At 35.0% G+C, this 17715-nt stretch overlaps 1 protein-coding gene across 7 annotated transcripts in view; it reads right to left on the bottom strand.

Annotated features, from left to right (window-relative positions):
• The window catches only part of FAM149B1 (family with sequence similarity 149 member B1), a 70178-nt gene extending 52515 nt beyond the window's left edge, over positions 1 to 17663 (bottom strand). For all 7 annotated transcript variants that reach the window (XM_063102185.1, XM_063102180.1, XM_063102184.1 and 4 more), the window contains exons 1-3: positions 17445 to 17663; positions 13311 to 13415; positions 12142 to 12271 (exon numbers count right to left, since the gene is read on the bottom strand). In XM_063102185.1, the coding sequence (XP_062958255.1) occupies positions 12142 to 12271; positions 13311 to 13415; positions 17445 to 17491 (282 nt within the window). In that variant the 5' untranslated portion in view covers positions 17492 to 17663. The remainder of the gene's footprint in view (positions 1 to 12141; positions 12272 to 13310; positions 13416 to 17444) is intronic.
• Between the last annotated feature and the right edge of the window lie 52 nt (positions 17664 to 17715).

The raw sequence follows: 17715 nt of genomic DNA on the forward strand, positions 1-17715 counted from the left end.
GACTGAAAATTTCAATACATTGCTGAGAGAAATTAAAGAAAATATAAATAAATGAAGACAAGTGGAAGACTAAATACCATAAGATGCTATTTCTCCTGGAATTGGTATACATATCAGTGCATTCCCTATAAAAATCCCAGCAGACTTTTTTTTTTTTGCAGAAATTGGTATGGAATTTTTTTTGTTATTATTAAGAATATTCATGAGATACAAAGCTAATTGTCACCCCTCCTGCCCATGATGTGAGGGCCAGATTCATACTTACTATGGATCTATTTGGATTTTTAATTTCTCTTCAAGTCAATTTGGTAGTTTGGGTCTTTCTAGGAATTTTTCCATTACATCTAAATTATCTAATTTCTTGGCATGAAGTTGTTTATTGTATTCCCTTAGTCCCTTTACTTTCTATAGGATTGGGTTATGTCCCCTCTTTCATTCCTGATCTTGTTAATTTGTTTTCTTTTTTCTTGGCAAAACCAACTGAAGATTTGTCAATTTTACTGACTTTTTTCTCTACTGCTCTTGTTTCATTAATTTCTGCTCTAATCTAAATTATCTCCTTCTTTCTGCTTGCTTTGGATTTAGTTTGTCCTTTTTTAGTTTCTTAAAGTGGAAACTTATGTTGTTGATTTGAGACCCTCCTTAAGTTATTGAGATGCTCCTTTTTCCTGTAGACATTTAAAGCTATTAATTTCCAAGTACCACTTTAACTGCATCCCACAAATTTTGATATTTCGCTTTTCACTCAGTTCAAAATATTTTCTAGCTTCCCTTACAGACTTTTTTTTCATGCCACATGTCATTGAGAACAATATGGTTTAACTGCCAAATATTTGGGGATATCCCAAATCAGAAATTTGTTGATTTCTAATTTATTTCCAATGTGGTTGAAGAATGTACCTTGTATAATTTAAATCCTTTTAGATTTATGAGACTTGTTTTATGTATGTTTGAAGATTATATGTCCTGCTGTCATTAGGTGCAATGTCAGTTAGGTCAAGTTGGTTGATAATGTTCAAGTCTTCAATATCCTTGCTGATTTTGTCTAGTTGATCTATGTGTATTGAGAGTGGGGTATTGACGTTTCCAGCTATAACTGCTGCACTGTTTCTCCTCTCAATTCTGTCAATTTTTGCTTCATGAACTTCAAGGCTCAGTTCTTAGGTGTGTATACATTTATAATTGCTATATTTTCCTGGTGAATTGACCCTTTCATCACTATGAAATGTCCCTTTTTGTTTCTAATAGTATTTTTTGTCTTAAAGTTTATTTTTCTAAGTTCAAATTCAAGTCGTTTTTACATCTGCCCTGGCTTTTAATTTCTGGGTGCCCTCTCGTATTTTCTCTGCACCTGCATGCTGACTCATGGCCAGCCAGGGATAGGTAGGCCCTCTCTGGTCTCTCCTGTGTGGATGTGTGGGGAGTTTATCAAGGCCTCCTATAACCATCTTATTTCCCAGATCTCCCTAATAAACTTCTGGATAGTCTGCCAATCCATTGTTTGTCTCAGTCAGGACTGAAACCTCAGGCTATCTGAGCCATTGTTCTTCCCTCCAACTTTGCTACTGTTACTCACATGCCCTTGGGCATAGATTTCTCCCAGCTTCACTCTAAATCTATCTCTGGAACAGTGAAACTGCTAGTTTTCAGTCTGTCCTTCCATAGTAGAGAATAGATTTTCAGTGTTCTTAACCCAAAGTTCTATTGATTTTCATGACTAATTGCTTCTTTATTTGCTGTATGCTTTTGGTCAATTTTTAGAGTCCTTAAATAGTTGCTTTGGGGCATTTTATCCAATCTTATGTTGCTTTCAGGGAAGAGAATTTGCCAAGCTACTCACTGATACTAAAAGTGCCACCTAATAATTTTCTGTCATTATATTGTTGTACGGTTTTAGTGTCAAGACTATGCAGAACTCATAAAACGAGTTGAAAAGTATTCCTTCTATTTTATGGAAAAAGTCTGTGTCACTGTTATTTCTTCCACAAGGGGATAACAAAATTCATCGAGGCCTAGAGGTTTCTCTGTATGAAAGTTGTTTAATTTAATTTTCTGAATAGTTTTATAATGATTCACAAATATAATAACCTTATAAAAGTATAATTCTATTTACAGTCACCCTTCCACAAGTATACACCCCATCTTTACACGTCCTACACACATTACATACACAAAGTTTATACATCACACACACATTAAATACAAGCATATTTCTTGCTTTAATCAGTCACCTGTCCTTTAAAGGAATCACACACACAACACATAGACTTATATTTACCCATTTATTTTATGTACAATTTCTGGTACTTCTCATTCCCTCTGCCCTGCAGATTCCAGCTGCTTCATCTGCCCTGGACTCTGGTCTCTGCTCCACAGCACAGTGGGACCACTGTTCCCTTGCACGGACTCTATCTCATTATTCCATAGTCAGAAAGTTGTCTATAAGCAGGGAGTCAGGGAAAACAGGAGGGTGTCCACATAGGAGGATGGCCTGACGTGTGACAGGAGCCCAGGGGGAGTGAGAGAGTGTCTAAGCATTTTTTGTGTGTGAAAGGGGTGTTTCGGTTACTGTGGCAGTGTAACAAATTACTCCAAAATAGAAATAATCATGTGTTACTTCCCTAGGTTTATTTGGGTCAGGAATTCATATAGATCACAGAAGGAAAGGCTTATCTATACTCCGCAACCTCTGGGGCCTCAGACAAAAGACTCAACGACTAGGAGCTGAAATCATCTGAATGCTCATTCACTCACATGTCTAGCAGGTGATGCTGGCTTCCAGCTGGGGGCTTTAATTCCTCTGCACACGGGCCTTTCCATGTGGTCTGAACTTCCTCACAGCATGGTAGTGTGGTTCCAAGGTCCACCATTCAGAGACAGATAAATAGACAGAAAGAGCCAGGCAGAAGCTGCCAGTACCTTGTAACCTACAAAGTTATGCAGCATAACTTTCATTGAATTCTACTGATTGAGGTAGTTAAAAGGGCCATCCAGGTTCAAGGAGAAAGAATATAGACCCTACCTCTCCATGGAAGAGTATCAATACCTTGTAAGAAAAGCATATGAGATGGGATAAATATTGGCAGGACTTTTGAAAATACAATCTTCCAAAGTAAGTGTTTACATGGGGGAGCAGGTTGTTGCAGGGTGTCCGAGCACAAGTGTGTCCACATGGGAGGGCAGCCAGCTTGTAATGTTGGAACTAGAATGGAGAGAGGAAGGCTACCATATGAAGAGCAGGCAGGGTAACAGAGCCCAAGCAGGATAAAGAAAGTGCCTATAGAGGTTAGGCCAGCATGCGGTATCTGACTCTGAGCAGGATGAGAACATCCAATGGGTGGGGGGATGCAGGAGGCAATGACCCAGTGTGAGGTGAGAAGGGCACTTGCAGAGGGTAGGAAACAGTGGCAATAGTAGAAAATTGGTTACACTCAGGGGGATTAATCAAATAAGTAAACATTAAGGATAATGACAGCCAGGTTTCTTACTGTCAGAGAAAGAAGTTACAAATATGGAAAGGGAGAAAAACTAGAATAAACCTTGCCATGTCAGATCGGAATAGGAGGAATATATTTATTCCCTAGTTCTGTCCATTGGGAGGACCTGGGAATCAGTGACACCTGAAAAGCAGTGAGCACATCTAGCACCCAAATCTTGGTTTCCAAATATCACTCTCCACTAAAAGGAACCAGAGCTCTTCAGAGAAATGGCTGATTACAAAACCGGGGCAGAGAAAGTATGAAATAAGCCTGCAGTGTCTTGTGCTAGAAAGTAAAGTAGTACTCAAAAAAGGATGGGGATATGTCAAAATGGGATAGAAGCCAGTTTGTAAGGGCTTCCACTGGCCAAATCTGGGACAAATTGGACTTCAAGATAAATAACGAAAATGATGTGTTATAACTCACTGAACAGGAATCTGTAATTTCACACTGATAATAATAATGAATGAATAAATAATGAATAAATAAATGAATAAATTGAAAGTTTTATGAAGAACAGGATAGCTACATAATTTCAAAGTACCTCCCCACAAAATACTTTTAAATGCAAAGGAAAAAAGAATAATTAAGGTGGAAGACACCACCTTAAAGGATTAAAGTGAACATCATCAATAATGAGATAAACAAAATCATGTGCCACCTAATAGAATGCAATAAGAGGGCTGTCTGGTTAGCTCAGTTGGTTAGAGCACAATATTGATAACACCAAGGTTGGGGGTTCAGAGCCTCTTACAGGCCAGCTGCCAGAAAAAAAAGAATGCAATGAAAAAAAAACCTCATTTCTGTAATATCCCAGATTAAGGAACTATTCCAGATTGAAGGAGATTTAGAGATATGATGATGTAAACTGAACTTTTGCTATAAAGGATATTATTGTTAGAGCTGGTGAAACTTGAATGAGGTCTGAGGATTAGATGGTAATAATTTAGCAGTGTTAGCTTTCCTGATTTTGATAACTGCACTCTGGTTATGTAGGAGGATGTTCTTTTTTTTTTTTTTTTTTTTATAGGAAGTATACACTAAAATATCTGGTGGGAGGGGGTTATCACATCAGTAACTTACTCTCATATTGTTCAGGAAAAATAGTTCTTTTTACTGTACTTGGAACTTTTCATAAGCTTGAGATTGTTTCAAAATTTTAAAAAGTACTATATGCAGAATTGCAATTTTGATCTCAAAACTTGAATTTCATTAATTGATTAAATTAATTGATTCAACCTTACAAACAAAGTAATATATTTTAAAGGAATTAAGCTCTAACATACATGTGATTATATCTGCAATGAAATGTTTGAATAATGCAAGGAAAACATCAACATTATTTATATACTAACCAGAAACTTAAAAAATCATAATTATTGCAATAAATCTATTTTTTTCAGGTCAAAAAGAAATCTATTCTCCAAAAAGTTAAACATAAGAGTTTTCATATGACCTAGTAATTCTACTCCTAGGTATATACCTAAGACTGACTATTCAAAGCATATGTTCACATGCTAAAAAAACTTGAACACAAATGTTCATAGTAACATTATTCATAATAGCCAAAAAGTGGAAACAACTGAAATGTCCTTTAACTGACAAAAGGATAAACAAAATTTGGTCTATCTATGCAATGGAATTGTATCCGCAATAAAAGGAATGAAGGACTGACTAATGTACAACATGGATGAATGCTGAAAACATTATACTAAGTGAAAGAAGCTAGACACAAAAGACCATAAATATTTTATGATTCATTTATATGAAATGTGAGAGTAGGCAAATCCATAGAGACAGATAGCACCTTAGAGGTTGCCAGGGGCTTGGGGGGAGGGTTGGGGAGTGACAGCTAATGGGTATGAGACTTTTTTCTGGGGTGATAAAAATGTTCTGAAATTAGACAGTAGTGACGGTTGCACAACTCTGTGAATATACTAAAAACCACTTAATTGCACATTTCAAAAGAGTAAATGTTATGGTATGTGAATTACATCTTAGTAAAAAAACAGAAATAATAAAACTAATAAAATTTTAATCTATTTTAAAAGATGAGAAATAAAACATTTAAATTAAATATCCAAAAAATTTTAAACATGACTAAGATTATGAAGTTCTACCAGAAGCCAACATTATCCTAGAATTCAGTTCCTTAAAAAAACAGGTACTCTATACCTACATACCAGCAACAAATAGTTTTATTCTTATTATTTTTTTGGCAGCTGACCTGTACAAAGATCTGAACCCTTGACCTTGATGTTATAACATCATGCTCTAACCAACTGAGTTAACTGGCCAGCCCAATAAATAGTTTCAAATTATGATTTTAAAAAATTAAAGCCACCTAGGAATTAATCTTTAACACATGTACAATATCTTTATGAATAAAATTTAGTAAAATTTTATTAAAAGATATTAGAGGGCCGAACCCATGGCTCACTCAGGAGAGTGCGGCGCTCCCCCCGTGGGTTCGGATCCTATACAGGGATGGCCGTTGCGCTCACTGGCTAAGCGTGGTGCGGGCGACACCAAGCCAAGGGTTGCGATCCCCTTACCAGTCACAAAAACAAGAAAAAAAGAAAAAAAAGATATTAGAGATTTAAATAAATAGATTTATATACCAAATTCAATATTGTAAAGATGACAGTCCTCCCCAAAATGACCTATGCAATTTAATAAGCCTTCTATCATACATAAAAAATATTGGCTAAGACAATAATAAACAATGTAGTAAAACTTACCCTACCAGATAGTATGGCATAATTTGTAAAGCTAGAGTTATAATTAAAACCAGTTGTACTGGCATGAGTATAGGACAGAATAGTTTAGAGAGTCCATGAATAAATCCTTTGATATTTTAAAACTTGACCTACAATAGAGGTACTATGGTAAACCACTGGGCAAAGGATGAACAATTCCACTGGAATGATACAGTATCACCTACCTATGGAAGAAGTTGGAAATGTATGTATGCAATTTTACTGATGACAACAACCAGAGGTGGGAGTGGGGGTGCTACAGATATTTAATAGAAAGATACATGAATACTAAACATTCTGCTACACATGGGACATTTCTATACAATAACTGTATCCAAAATGCCAAAAGAACCCCTGCTTAGAAATCCTGAACTAGTCAATAAATGGTGCTGAAACAATTCATTATGCATATGGGAAAAATAAAATTATATCCCTGCTATATACCATATACAAAAAACATTCCCAGGTAGTTAAAGATCTAAATGTAAAAATTATAAAAGCCACATACCAGGAAAAGATATTTATAACACATTTAACAAAGGATGAGCATATCTGTCATGAATTGCATTTGGCTAATAGTAACAATAACAAAAATAACAATGGCTTAAGTAAGATAAAGGCTTATTTTTCTTTCATAAAAAGGTAAGCCTAGGGGTAGGCATTAAAAAGCTGATATGGTGGCTCTGTGCATACTGGGTCCCCACCCAGTTTCTTCCATCATTTCCATCCTCAATGATGCTTCATGGTCCAAGATGGCTGTGTATCTTTAGCCATGGTTCCATGTTCCAGACAGGAATTAGGAGAAAGGGGATAAATGGAAAAAAATAGCTTCCCTGAAAGCCCAATCTCCTGACTTGTGTATACAATTCATTAGCTACCCCTACCTGTAACAGAGGCTGGGAAATATAATTTTCAACTGGTACAATACCCAAAGTTCTACAGTTCTATAGGGAGAGTAGATAAAATACAGGTATCTAAATCTCTAAGAACCTAGAACAATGGTCAGCAAACTATGGCCAGTGGGGCAAATCCAGCCCACCACCTGTTCTGTAAATGATGTTTTCTAGGAACACATTCACCCCCATTTATTTATATATTGTCTGTGGCTGCCTGCTCACTGCAGTGGCAGAATTCAGGATACTGATAGAGCCTGCAAAGCCTAAGGTATTTACTCTCTAGCCCTTTACCGAAAAGTACACCTACCCCTGATCTAAAAGGTAAAGAACTCCCACTAATTGATATGAAAACAATAAATCCAAAGATAAATGAGTATGAGATATAAACAGGCAGTTCACAGAATACAAATATGTACAACATTATGTGTGAATCCTGAAAACATAATATTGAGCAAAAGAAGCCAGATACAAAGAATACATACTAAGGGCTGGCCAGCTAGCTCAGTGTGGGTTGAAGTGTGGTGCTAATAACACCAAAGTCAAAGAGTTCAGATCCCTGTACGGGCCAACCACCAAAAACCAAAAAATAAACAAAACAAACAAAAAAAAACCTCCACAAATACATGATTCCACTTACAAGAAGGGCAAGAACACATAAGACTGGACATAATGGTCAGAATAGTAGTTATCTTTGGGGTTGGGAGGGAGCCTTCTGGAGCACTGATTGTATCTTCATCTGGGTATTTATTTTCACATGCACACACTCTCTTAAGACTTAGCATTTTCTCTTTAAGTCATGCAAATTATTTTCCTAACCAACTTCATTGCATCACTTTTTTTTTTTTTTAAAAAAGACTGGCAAAGATGAGAAAGTTTGATAATTCACTGTTTGGCCAAGAGTGTAAGTAAACAGGCCCTTCCAAACATTCCTGGTGGGATTTCAGATTGAAATAACTTCTACAAAGGTCAGTCTTTGAACAGCTTTCAAAATTAGAAAAGGGGCTGGCCAATTGGTTCAGCTGGTTAGAGCACAGTGTCATAACACCAAGGTCAAGAGTTCGGACCCTGTACCTGCCAGCCACCCAAAAATTAAAATACATAAGAAATCTACCTCTAGAAATTTATACTATGATATATTCACATTTATGTAACATAATATATATATACAGGGTTAAAATGCAGCATTTTTTTTTTTTGGTAATAGCAATGGCTATACAGCTATTAAAGAACAGAGACTTTTATAATACAGACATTCTTCAAAATATATTATTAAGTGAAAAAAATGGCACTGAACAAAGTGTATAATGACAACCTTTATGTAAAAATAAAAATAATTAGAAGTATAAAGTTAGCAAAGGAATAAATTAAATTTGTTAATAAAAAATCCCTGGGCTGGCCAGTTAGCTCAGTTGGTTAGAGCACGGTGCTGATAATACCAAGGTTCAGGGTTTGATTCTTGCGCTGGCCAGCTGCCAAAAAACATTTTAAAAATAAGAAATAAAAATTTTAAAAACTTCTGTCTAGTTCCTTATTTTAATTGAAATAGTTTTAATGTTTTCGTTTTAACTGGTATTTGCTATGCAATTGCTAAAGAGTCTTCATCAAGTTTCAAGGGTTTCCTTCTGTCTTATCGAGAATTTTGACAAGGAATGGTATTTGAATTTTATCAAATACTTTATTAGCATCTGTAGGTTTGATCATATTTTTTCCTTTAATTCACTGATGTTAATCATATTAATACATTTACAAATATTGATACATCTTTGTATTCATAGAATAAACTTTACTAGATTATTAAAAAAAAAAAAAAAAAACCCAAAGCATATAAAACTAAAACAGAATTAGATTAGCTATTTTTATTGTTGGCTACAAAATTTTAAATAGATATAATTAGAATAAAAAAGGAAAAAAGTCCTTCACACCATTATATTAACTTTGAATTTAAAATAATATTTTAAAAGAAAATAAGCCTAAGGATATATACCCTCGAATGATTATAAATAATAAATATATTTAGCAAAATAGTAGGACATTAATTAAATGGGGGAGAAACTGTATTCCTATACACCAATGATAGCTCAAAAACACTAAGACAGTTCAAAAATAAGTGAAATTTATAATTAATACATAAATTCAATTTTAATACCTATTAGTTTAACTTATAACAAGAGATTTATTCAAAGTAAATAATAAAATGATGATGAAGACTAAAGATCTGAATAAATGATGAGTATAATTCTAACTAGATTTCTAAGGTCGGTTAAGATGACAAATGATTAAAACTTGTATATATTAGTGCTTAAGATAGTATCAGACATCTACTAAATACTCAATAAATTTTAGTTCCCTCTACATTTTCTGTGATTTAATGTAAGGTTATAATGCAATACCAATGAAATCCCTTGTGAATATTTTATAAAATTTGATACAAGTGAAAATAAAATCTATTCAAAAGATTAAAGTGGACCCAAATACTAAATAATATATGTCATTTAATGAGCACTGGTAGATTTGCCCTAAAGATCTTTAAAATATCATTAAACTTAGCTGGCTGCTTATTAGCTTAGTTGGTTAGAGCGAGGTATTCATAACACCAAGGTCATGGGTTCAAATCCCTCTATCAGCTAGCCACCAAAAAAAAAAAAAAAAAAAAAAAAATCATGGAACCACATAATATTAAGTTAAATATAGAAAAATGGTTCAAACAAAATAGGCTCAGCATAAGAACTTAATTCATATCTGACATCATATACTATTAAAAAAGTCCAGGTTAGTTAAAAAGCTAAACATGCAAAGTTTTATTGAAAAGCTATGATGAATATTAACACATTCCATTTTTCTAAAGATAAAATCCTGACTAGTAAAGAAATGAAGGTCAAAAGTGAGATGGTTATATTTAAATTTTTTTTTAATCTGTTACACAATAAACACTAAATGATAGCAGGGGAATGGGAAACGTCTGTATGACATTTGTAACTTACAAAGAGATACTAATCACAATGTGGAGAGAAGTGATGGAAATATACAGTCAGTACACTACATCCTCCTGATCAGACAATAAATGAATTAATTCTCTTATAATAAAATTGAAATTCTTTACCATGGCCTGCAATGGTCTTGCCTACCTCTCTGATCTCATTTGTGCTCTTCTTCCCCTGGTTCACTACCCTCCAACCACCCTGACCTTTTCTAGTTCCAAGAACAAACCAAACACTTTCCTATGGAAACACGAAGCTCTTATACTCCCTGGGGCTTTTGTATATGCTGCTGGTTACCTGTCTGGAAAGCTTTCTTTACTCTTCACATGGTTAACTCTTCAATCTACAAGTCTCAGATCTGCCCTACCTAATAGCCCTGTCTAAAGTGAATCCCCCTAATAATGTACTATTTCAGCACCTTACTGTCTTCCTTTTTTTTTTTTTTTTGGTGGCTGGCCAGTAAGGGGATCTGAACCCGTGACCTCGGCGTTATAAGGCTGTGCTCTAAACAACTGAGCTAAACAGCCAGCGCCTGTTGTCTTCCTTAGAGTACTTATCACATTTCGTATTTTATTTGCTTTTGTCAATCTCCCTCATTAGACTATTAAATCATGTAAGTCTTGCTCACTACATATTCCCAGGGTCACGTACAGTGACAGCAAACATGCTCAGTAATATCTGTTGAGGGGCTGGATGATTAGTTCAATTGGTTAGGGTGTGGTGCTGATAACACCAAATTCCAGGGTTCAATTCCTGTACCGGCCAGCTGCCAAAATAAATAAATAAATAAAATTTAAAAAATAAAGATGGTCAATAAATATTTGTCAAATGAATGAAGAAAAACTGAATACCCAAGCATCAGGTAATATGGGAAAGCTCCAATTATGATATATTATCACAATGAAATATTATATAACTATTCAAATTGATAGGTATGGAGATAGTAAAAGAAAACATCTAATGAAATAATGGTATAAGTAAAAAAAGCAGACCACAAAATAATATGCACATATATCATACAACTATGTAAGGAAAGTATATATACATTCAAAAATGATTGGAAAATAATTCGTGGTAATAATAATAGGTTTTAACAATTAGCAACCTTTTTATTTAAAAAAGCAGGTTGCTAACAATAATACCATATAAAATAAGATTGTAGAAATTATTACAAAATAGTAAGTGAAAAAAATAAAGCATAATATTACATGTACACCATGATTGTAGGCCAAATGAAATACAGATTGAAAGAAGATAAAGACACAAAAATACCTATGGCCTCAAAGTGATAAAATTATGCACAAAATTTGTCTTTAAATTTTCTTGGTCTTTTAAAAAACAATATTTTAGGACTGGCCAGTTAGCTCGCTTGGTTAAAGCATGGTACTGGTAACACCAAGGTGAAGGGTTCACATCCCCATACCAGCCAGCCACCAAAAAAAAATTTTTTTAATGAAGATAGCCAAAAATAGATAAATAAGTAAAAATCACTCATTATCTCATCACCTAATTAACAACAACTGAATAACATTTTAGGTAAATATCCTTAGTTCTTTTTTCTAATATGCATAAGCAACAATATATGTAAAACAAAATTAGAACCACAGCATACTTTAACCTACTTGTTTTCATTTAACAACATATCATTAACATTTCCCGTCTACAATAGCTTAATTATAAACTTTCAAAAACATTTTTAACAAGGTAACATTAGTGGTTGAGAGGCATACTAATGGACTGAGCATGGCAAAAGGTATAGATCCAGAGCCCAGATCCATAATAACCTGCAACTGTTTAACTCAAACACTAAGTATCTCCAAGGCTCAACTGCTATATCCATAAAACAAAGCAAATGCTGAAAGAAGGTGAGGATTGATGCTTCTTTACAACTATTACAAAGTGTGATAAATTTAAGTTTTAAAATATAAAGAAACAATGCAAGAGAGTGAAGGAATGAAATATACTGACAAATCCTAACCCCCAGAATAGTCTCCCAAGCACTCTATACCACTGATAACATGCAACTCACACCATATCCCCAGGAGAAGTCCAAGCTGCCTTCAGTAGAGATCCCTGTGCCTGTATAACTTGGAAAAGCAGACTCTGAATTCTCAGTGTTGGCTGATGTAAAAGGTGACTCTCGTGTGATGTCAGACTCACTAAATGCACAATTTGGGAGAAGAGAAAACAGAAAAATTATTATATTTCCTCAAGTTTCTGCAGCATTAACTACTTAGCAACTTATCAACTGATAAGCACATGGACAAATATATCTGCAGATGCAAAAATAAATGAAGAACTTGAAATTCAAGCATTATGGAAAAGTCTACCTAATTCCTATAGAAGTGATGGCAGCCCTTCCAAATAATTCTAGTCATAGTCTACAACGAATACTTTAACATTCCACTTATAACATATACTCTTGACAAGTACAGGTATTTCAGAAATGTTCACTGTAGTATCTGAACTTGTATGGTACTTTTACACATATTAATTTCATTTTATCCTCACAACAACCTAGTGATGTAGAAGTCAATTTAAAAAAAAAAGAATCTGAGGTTTAGTTCCAGGTTTTAAAACTAGGTTTCATGACTTTATAGTTTTTCAATGATAATAAATTGCTTCTCAGAACCTTCTTTGAAGTTAGTATCCTCTGTTTTATTTCATAAAATAATAACTGCAACTTATATTTACTCAGTATTTACCATAGGCCAAGAATTGTGTCCAGCTTTACACACTTTATCTCATTTATATTCACAACACTCTATAAGAGATAGTATTATCAGGTAAGTGACTTGTCCAATGTTACCAGCTAATAAGTGGCAGGACCAGGCCTAAAAATCAGATGTCAGATTGCTCCTAAATCCACGTTCTTTTTCTTTTTGGTGGCTGGCCAGTATGGGGATCCAAACCCTTAACCTTGGTGCTATAACACCACACTGTAACCACCTGAGCTAACCCACCAGCCCTGAATCCATGTTCTTAATTACTTCATAATACTACTGCTCAAAGATTAAGAAAATAAGTACATATTGCCATTAGCTGTTCCAGAATGAAAATCCAACGGTACTAAAAACATGTGATAAAAATTCTTATTTTGTTTCATTAGCACAAGGCTTGATACCAATCCTAAAGCAAAAACAAAACCTTTGCCACTAGCAAGAGCAATAAGCAAACAAGTATACTTTGTATTATTACCTTTGGGAACTTGTATCTTTTTCATGGCTGTCACAGGTAGAGGAAATTTCACAAATCTGCTCTGGAAGGGGATGATGATTAAGAGCATGTTTTGTTATTCCTTTCCTGTGAAAGATTAAAAAATAAAAAAGCTATATTTCTTTTTTTTCTTTAATTTCTTTTTAAAAAGTTATATTTCTTGTAAAGAAAAAAATACATACTTTTCAGTAACTTGATCTAGAAGTTAGTCACCTACTTCCTGCTGCTCTGGAACTGCAATCTCCAATACAGTAACCACTAACCACTAGGAGTTAAAATGTGGCTAGCCAGAATTGATTGTGTTTTTAAGTTTAAAATGCACTGGATTTTGAAGTCTTAGTATGAAGAATGTGCACTATCTCATCAATTATATTGATCATATACTAAAATGATATTTTAGATATGTTGGGTTACACAAAATATATCCTTAAAATTAATTTCACTGCAAATTGAAAATACAGTAAGATATACTGCACATCTATTAGAACAACCAAAATAAAAAATATTGGTAATACCAAATGTAGACAAGGATATGGAGAAACTGGATAACTCATACATTGCTGATGAGGATGTCAAATGGTGAAGCCACTTTGGAATAGTTTGGCAGTTTCTTATAAAACTAAACACATGCATTTACCTAAAGGTATAGCAGCTATACCACTGAGTACTGAACGCAGAGAAATGAAAACATGTTCACACAGAAATGTGTACACAAATATCCATAGCAGCTTTATTTATAATTGAAAAAGAACTGGAAACAACTCAAACATCCCTCAACATGTGATTGGTTAAACTCTGATATAAGTGTAAGTATGGAATATTACTCAGCAATAAAAAATGAACTACTGATACTTGCAACAACTTGAATGGATCTCAAGGGCATCATGCTGAGCGAAGAAAGCCAAAGCCAATTATAAAAAAAAAAAAAAATTCACAAAAGACAAAACTAGAGAAGTAGAAAACAGATTAGTGGTTGACAGGGGATGGAGACAGGAGTGGATATAACTATAAAGGGGTACAAAAGGAAGTTCCTTGGTGTTGATGAAACAGCTGTCTATTTTGATTGTAGTGGTGGCTACACCAATCTATAAATGGGACCAAATTGTACAGAATTATACAATTGTATAAACTAAATTGTATAGAACTATACAAATTGTATAGCACAATACAATGTACAAACACACACATATAGGAGTGGATGTCAAAACTGGTGAAAAGTGAACAAGGTCTGTAGTCTAGTTAACAATATTGTACCAATGTCAGTTTCCTGGCCTTGAAATGACTAATTATATGAAATCTCACCATAAGGGAATCTGGGTGAAGGGTTCATGGGACTCTATGTACTATTTTTGAAACTTCCTATGAGTCTTTTATTTCAAAATAAAAAGGTAAAAAAATTTTTAATTTTTTTTTTTGATGTGACCACCTGAAAATTTAAATTATGTATGTGGCTAATATTATATTTCTATTGGACATTGCTAGAGTTCAACATGTGCACTGGAATAAACTATGGGGTTAATTACTATTTGTTCTAGTCCTAATCATCTACAGTAGAATTTTCTTCCCAACAAATTCTGTAGTCAAGTAAATTTAGGAAACATTAGAGGTTTAAACAAAGTTACTGAGGTTTCTTTACAAGAGGTCTTCTCTGGGCTTTTAATATGCAAATATATATTATAAATCTCTAATACTCTTATTTCACAGGAAAGGAAAAGAGCACAGAGGAATTAAGTAACCTGTTTAAGGTCATATGGTTAGAAAATGATGGAGCTAGGATTCAAATCCAAGTAGCCTGGCTCCAGGGCCTCTCAGAGGAAAAGAATAGTTTGAGATTTTAGTGAATTATACCATTTTTGTATATAAAGATATAAGCTAAGGGCCCAGTCAGTGGAGCTTGCGCTTTAAATTATTTTTCTAATGATGGAGATTGATTTGTGCAGACCTATCTGCACTTCTCTCATTCAATGATCCTACAACCAAGAGCTTGTCTTTGAGAAAATGGTAGGGATCAGATATATGGATTCCAGCTATGAAATAGAGACTTAAGAGATTTTTTATTCTGTCAGGGAAATCTAACTATGAAGTGACAATTACATAATAATAACAAAGAAGTATTTTTCAATTTGATAACAGCATTGTGATTACATTAAAAAAGTTTATACTTTTTAGAGATGCTTACTGAAATATATGGGGTGAAATGATAGTGTCTGGGGTTTTGCTTTCCTTATGTCACAGAGAGGCACAAAGGCTAAAAAAAAAAGATAAAGAAGATAGATGAAGCAAATATATCAAAACTTTGATAACTGTTGAACGTGGAGTGATGGGTGGTTATACTATTCTCTATACATTTATGCTTGAAATTTTTTATTACAGACTGTTAAGCTATATGTTGAAAATCACTCTTTCCAAACTCTTTTCAACATCCATAATTTCTGTTAGGGAGAAAACTAAAGTTACTGCTTGAAGGCAGATTATTGTTAAAATATCTAAAGTAAAAATTGATTTTAACTTACTGTCATTTATATGCATTTTATTTTCATTATCTTCATTATTTACTTCATCATGACTCCAACTAGAGAATCATATTTTGGGAGAATTATCTTTAGGAAGTATCAAATCAACAGTCAAGAACAACTATACTGGCTCAATAATTCTGTTCCATTAAGTGCCTATCAACATTTTTTTCCATATGAGTTTTTTCTTTTTTACTCTCAGAATGATCAGAATTAATTATGAAAGCAGGTTTTTAGCTAAGCCCTGTTCACTTTATTGGGAAATGACTGTTTCTTCTTCCCAGCTCCTAAAGAGCTCATTATCTGAATTGCTACCATATAGATATCCTATTTCTTAATAGATAAAATTCTGAAAGGCAAGGAAAGATTTTTAGGCTTGTTTTCTTTGTATGTCTATTGTATCAAGTAAAAGTGGGAAGGGACAAGGAAATTACCTTCTACTGAGAATCTACTATGTGTTAAGTCTTACACCATCACTTTAAATATGCTTTTAGATAAGAAGATCTTCTTCCTATAATACATAAATGAAGGCTCAGAGATTTAGTAATTTGCCTAAAAGTCACATGGCTAGAAAAAAAGCCTAGCCAGAAATCCAAGTGTGCCTCAAAATATCATGCTTGCTATTACCATGTAGGGTTAATATTTAATTAATAAATGTATGGTTGCTAAAGTTACACAGCTCAGTGAAGGAAAAAAAAATTTTGGTGTTAAAAAGCCCAAGCTCAAATCCTGACTCTATTGGCTATATAATCTTAAAATGTGTAATCATTCTGATATAATTTCATCTTATCAAAAACTGAAGATAATCATAGCTATCTTACAGAGTTGTTTTAAGCAGCAAAAAGTGAGAGTCCTTTTGAAAGTGTAAAGCATTGATAAATGCAAGATATTATCATTACTTGATAAATTACAACACATCACTAGGGGTAGGAACTGGGTCTTTAAGCCAGAAGCAAAACGGGTCCTTATGGATTCCGACATTTAACTGCAGAAATGGAGAAGCAGTATGTGTAATGGTTATGGCCACGGGCTTCATCATCAGATCAAGAGCAGGTTTGTACCTCTCAGCCCTACCACATCCTGGCTGTGTAATCTTTGGCATGCTACAATCTTTAAATCTGGGATCTTCATCTGTAGAACGTGCAAAATAATATTCCCAACCTGATAGCCTTGTTGAAAGGATTAAATGAGCCAATGCATGTAAACAACTGTGCACAGTGTCTGGCACTAGACGTATTCAACTTTATTGTAGTATTCAGTTTGCTTTTAATAACTTCTAGAGTTGTCAATGGCTATTGACAGTGGGGAATGAAGCACTGCGGAGACTACAAATGCCTTAGGAGCCCCGGTCCCTGAGTTCAGGAAGTAAAGCCCAAGAGGCCAAATCCGAGGATAGCACGGGTGATACGCCCTCAGGTGGAGATGGTAGGACAAGTGGCAGCAACAGACAGGGCTGGGAATAGAGAATTCTGTAGAATTGTTTCTCTCCCCAGCCCTGAGAAAGTAAAGAAGCGAAGGACTGGTCAATGAGGGTTCCTAGAGTGCCTTCGGCCCGCCTCAGCCACCCGCGGCCCCGGCTGAGATGGCTCAGCGGTCCACTCACTGCTCCAAGCTGTGTGGCAAGGCCTTCCTGGTGTATCTGGAGATCATCTTCCTCCTCAGCCGCGGCCGCGGCGGGCAGGCCAGGGTGGGGGCCTCCGGACCTGGCCCTCCCGCCGGCTCCGGCCCGGTCCCCTCCCGCCACCTACCGGCGCCGTCTCACCCCGTCGCCTAGACTCCAGACCGCCACTTCCCCAGGGTTCCCACCTCTTCAGTCCTCCCACCTCCCTACTTCCCCGCGGGGACGGAAGTGACGAAGGCACGCGTGCACCGGC

Source organism: Cynocephalus volans, chromosome 7, assembly GCF_027409185.1.
Source record: "Cynocephalus volans isolate mCynVol1 chromosome 7, mCynVol1.pri, whole genome shotgun sequence".
Lineage (NCBI taxonomy): Eukaryota > Metazoa > Chordata > Mammalia > Dermoptera > Cynocephalidae > Cynocephalus > Cynocephalus volans.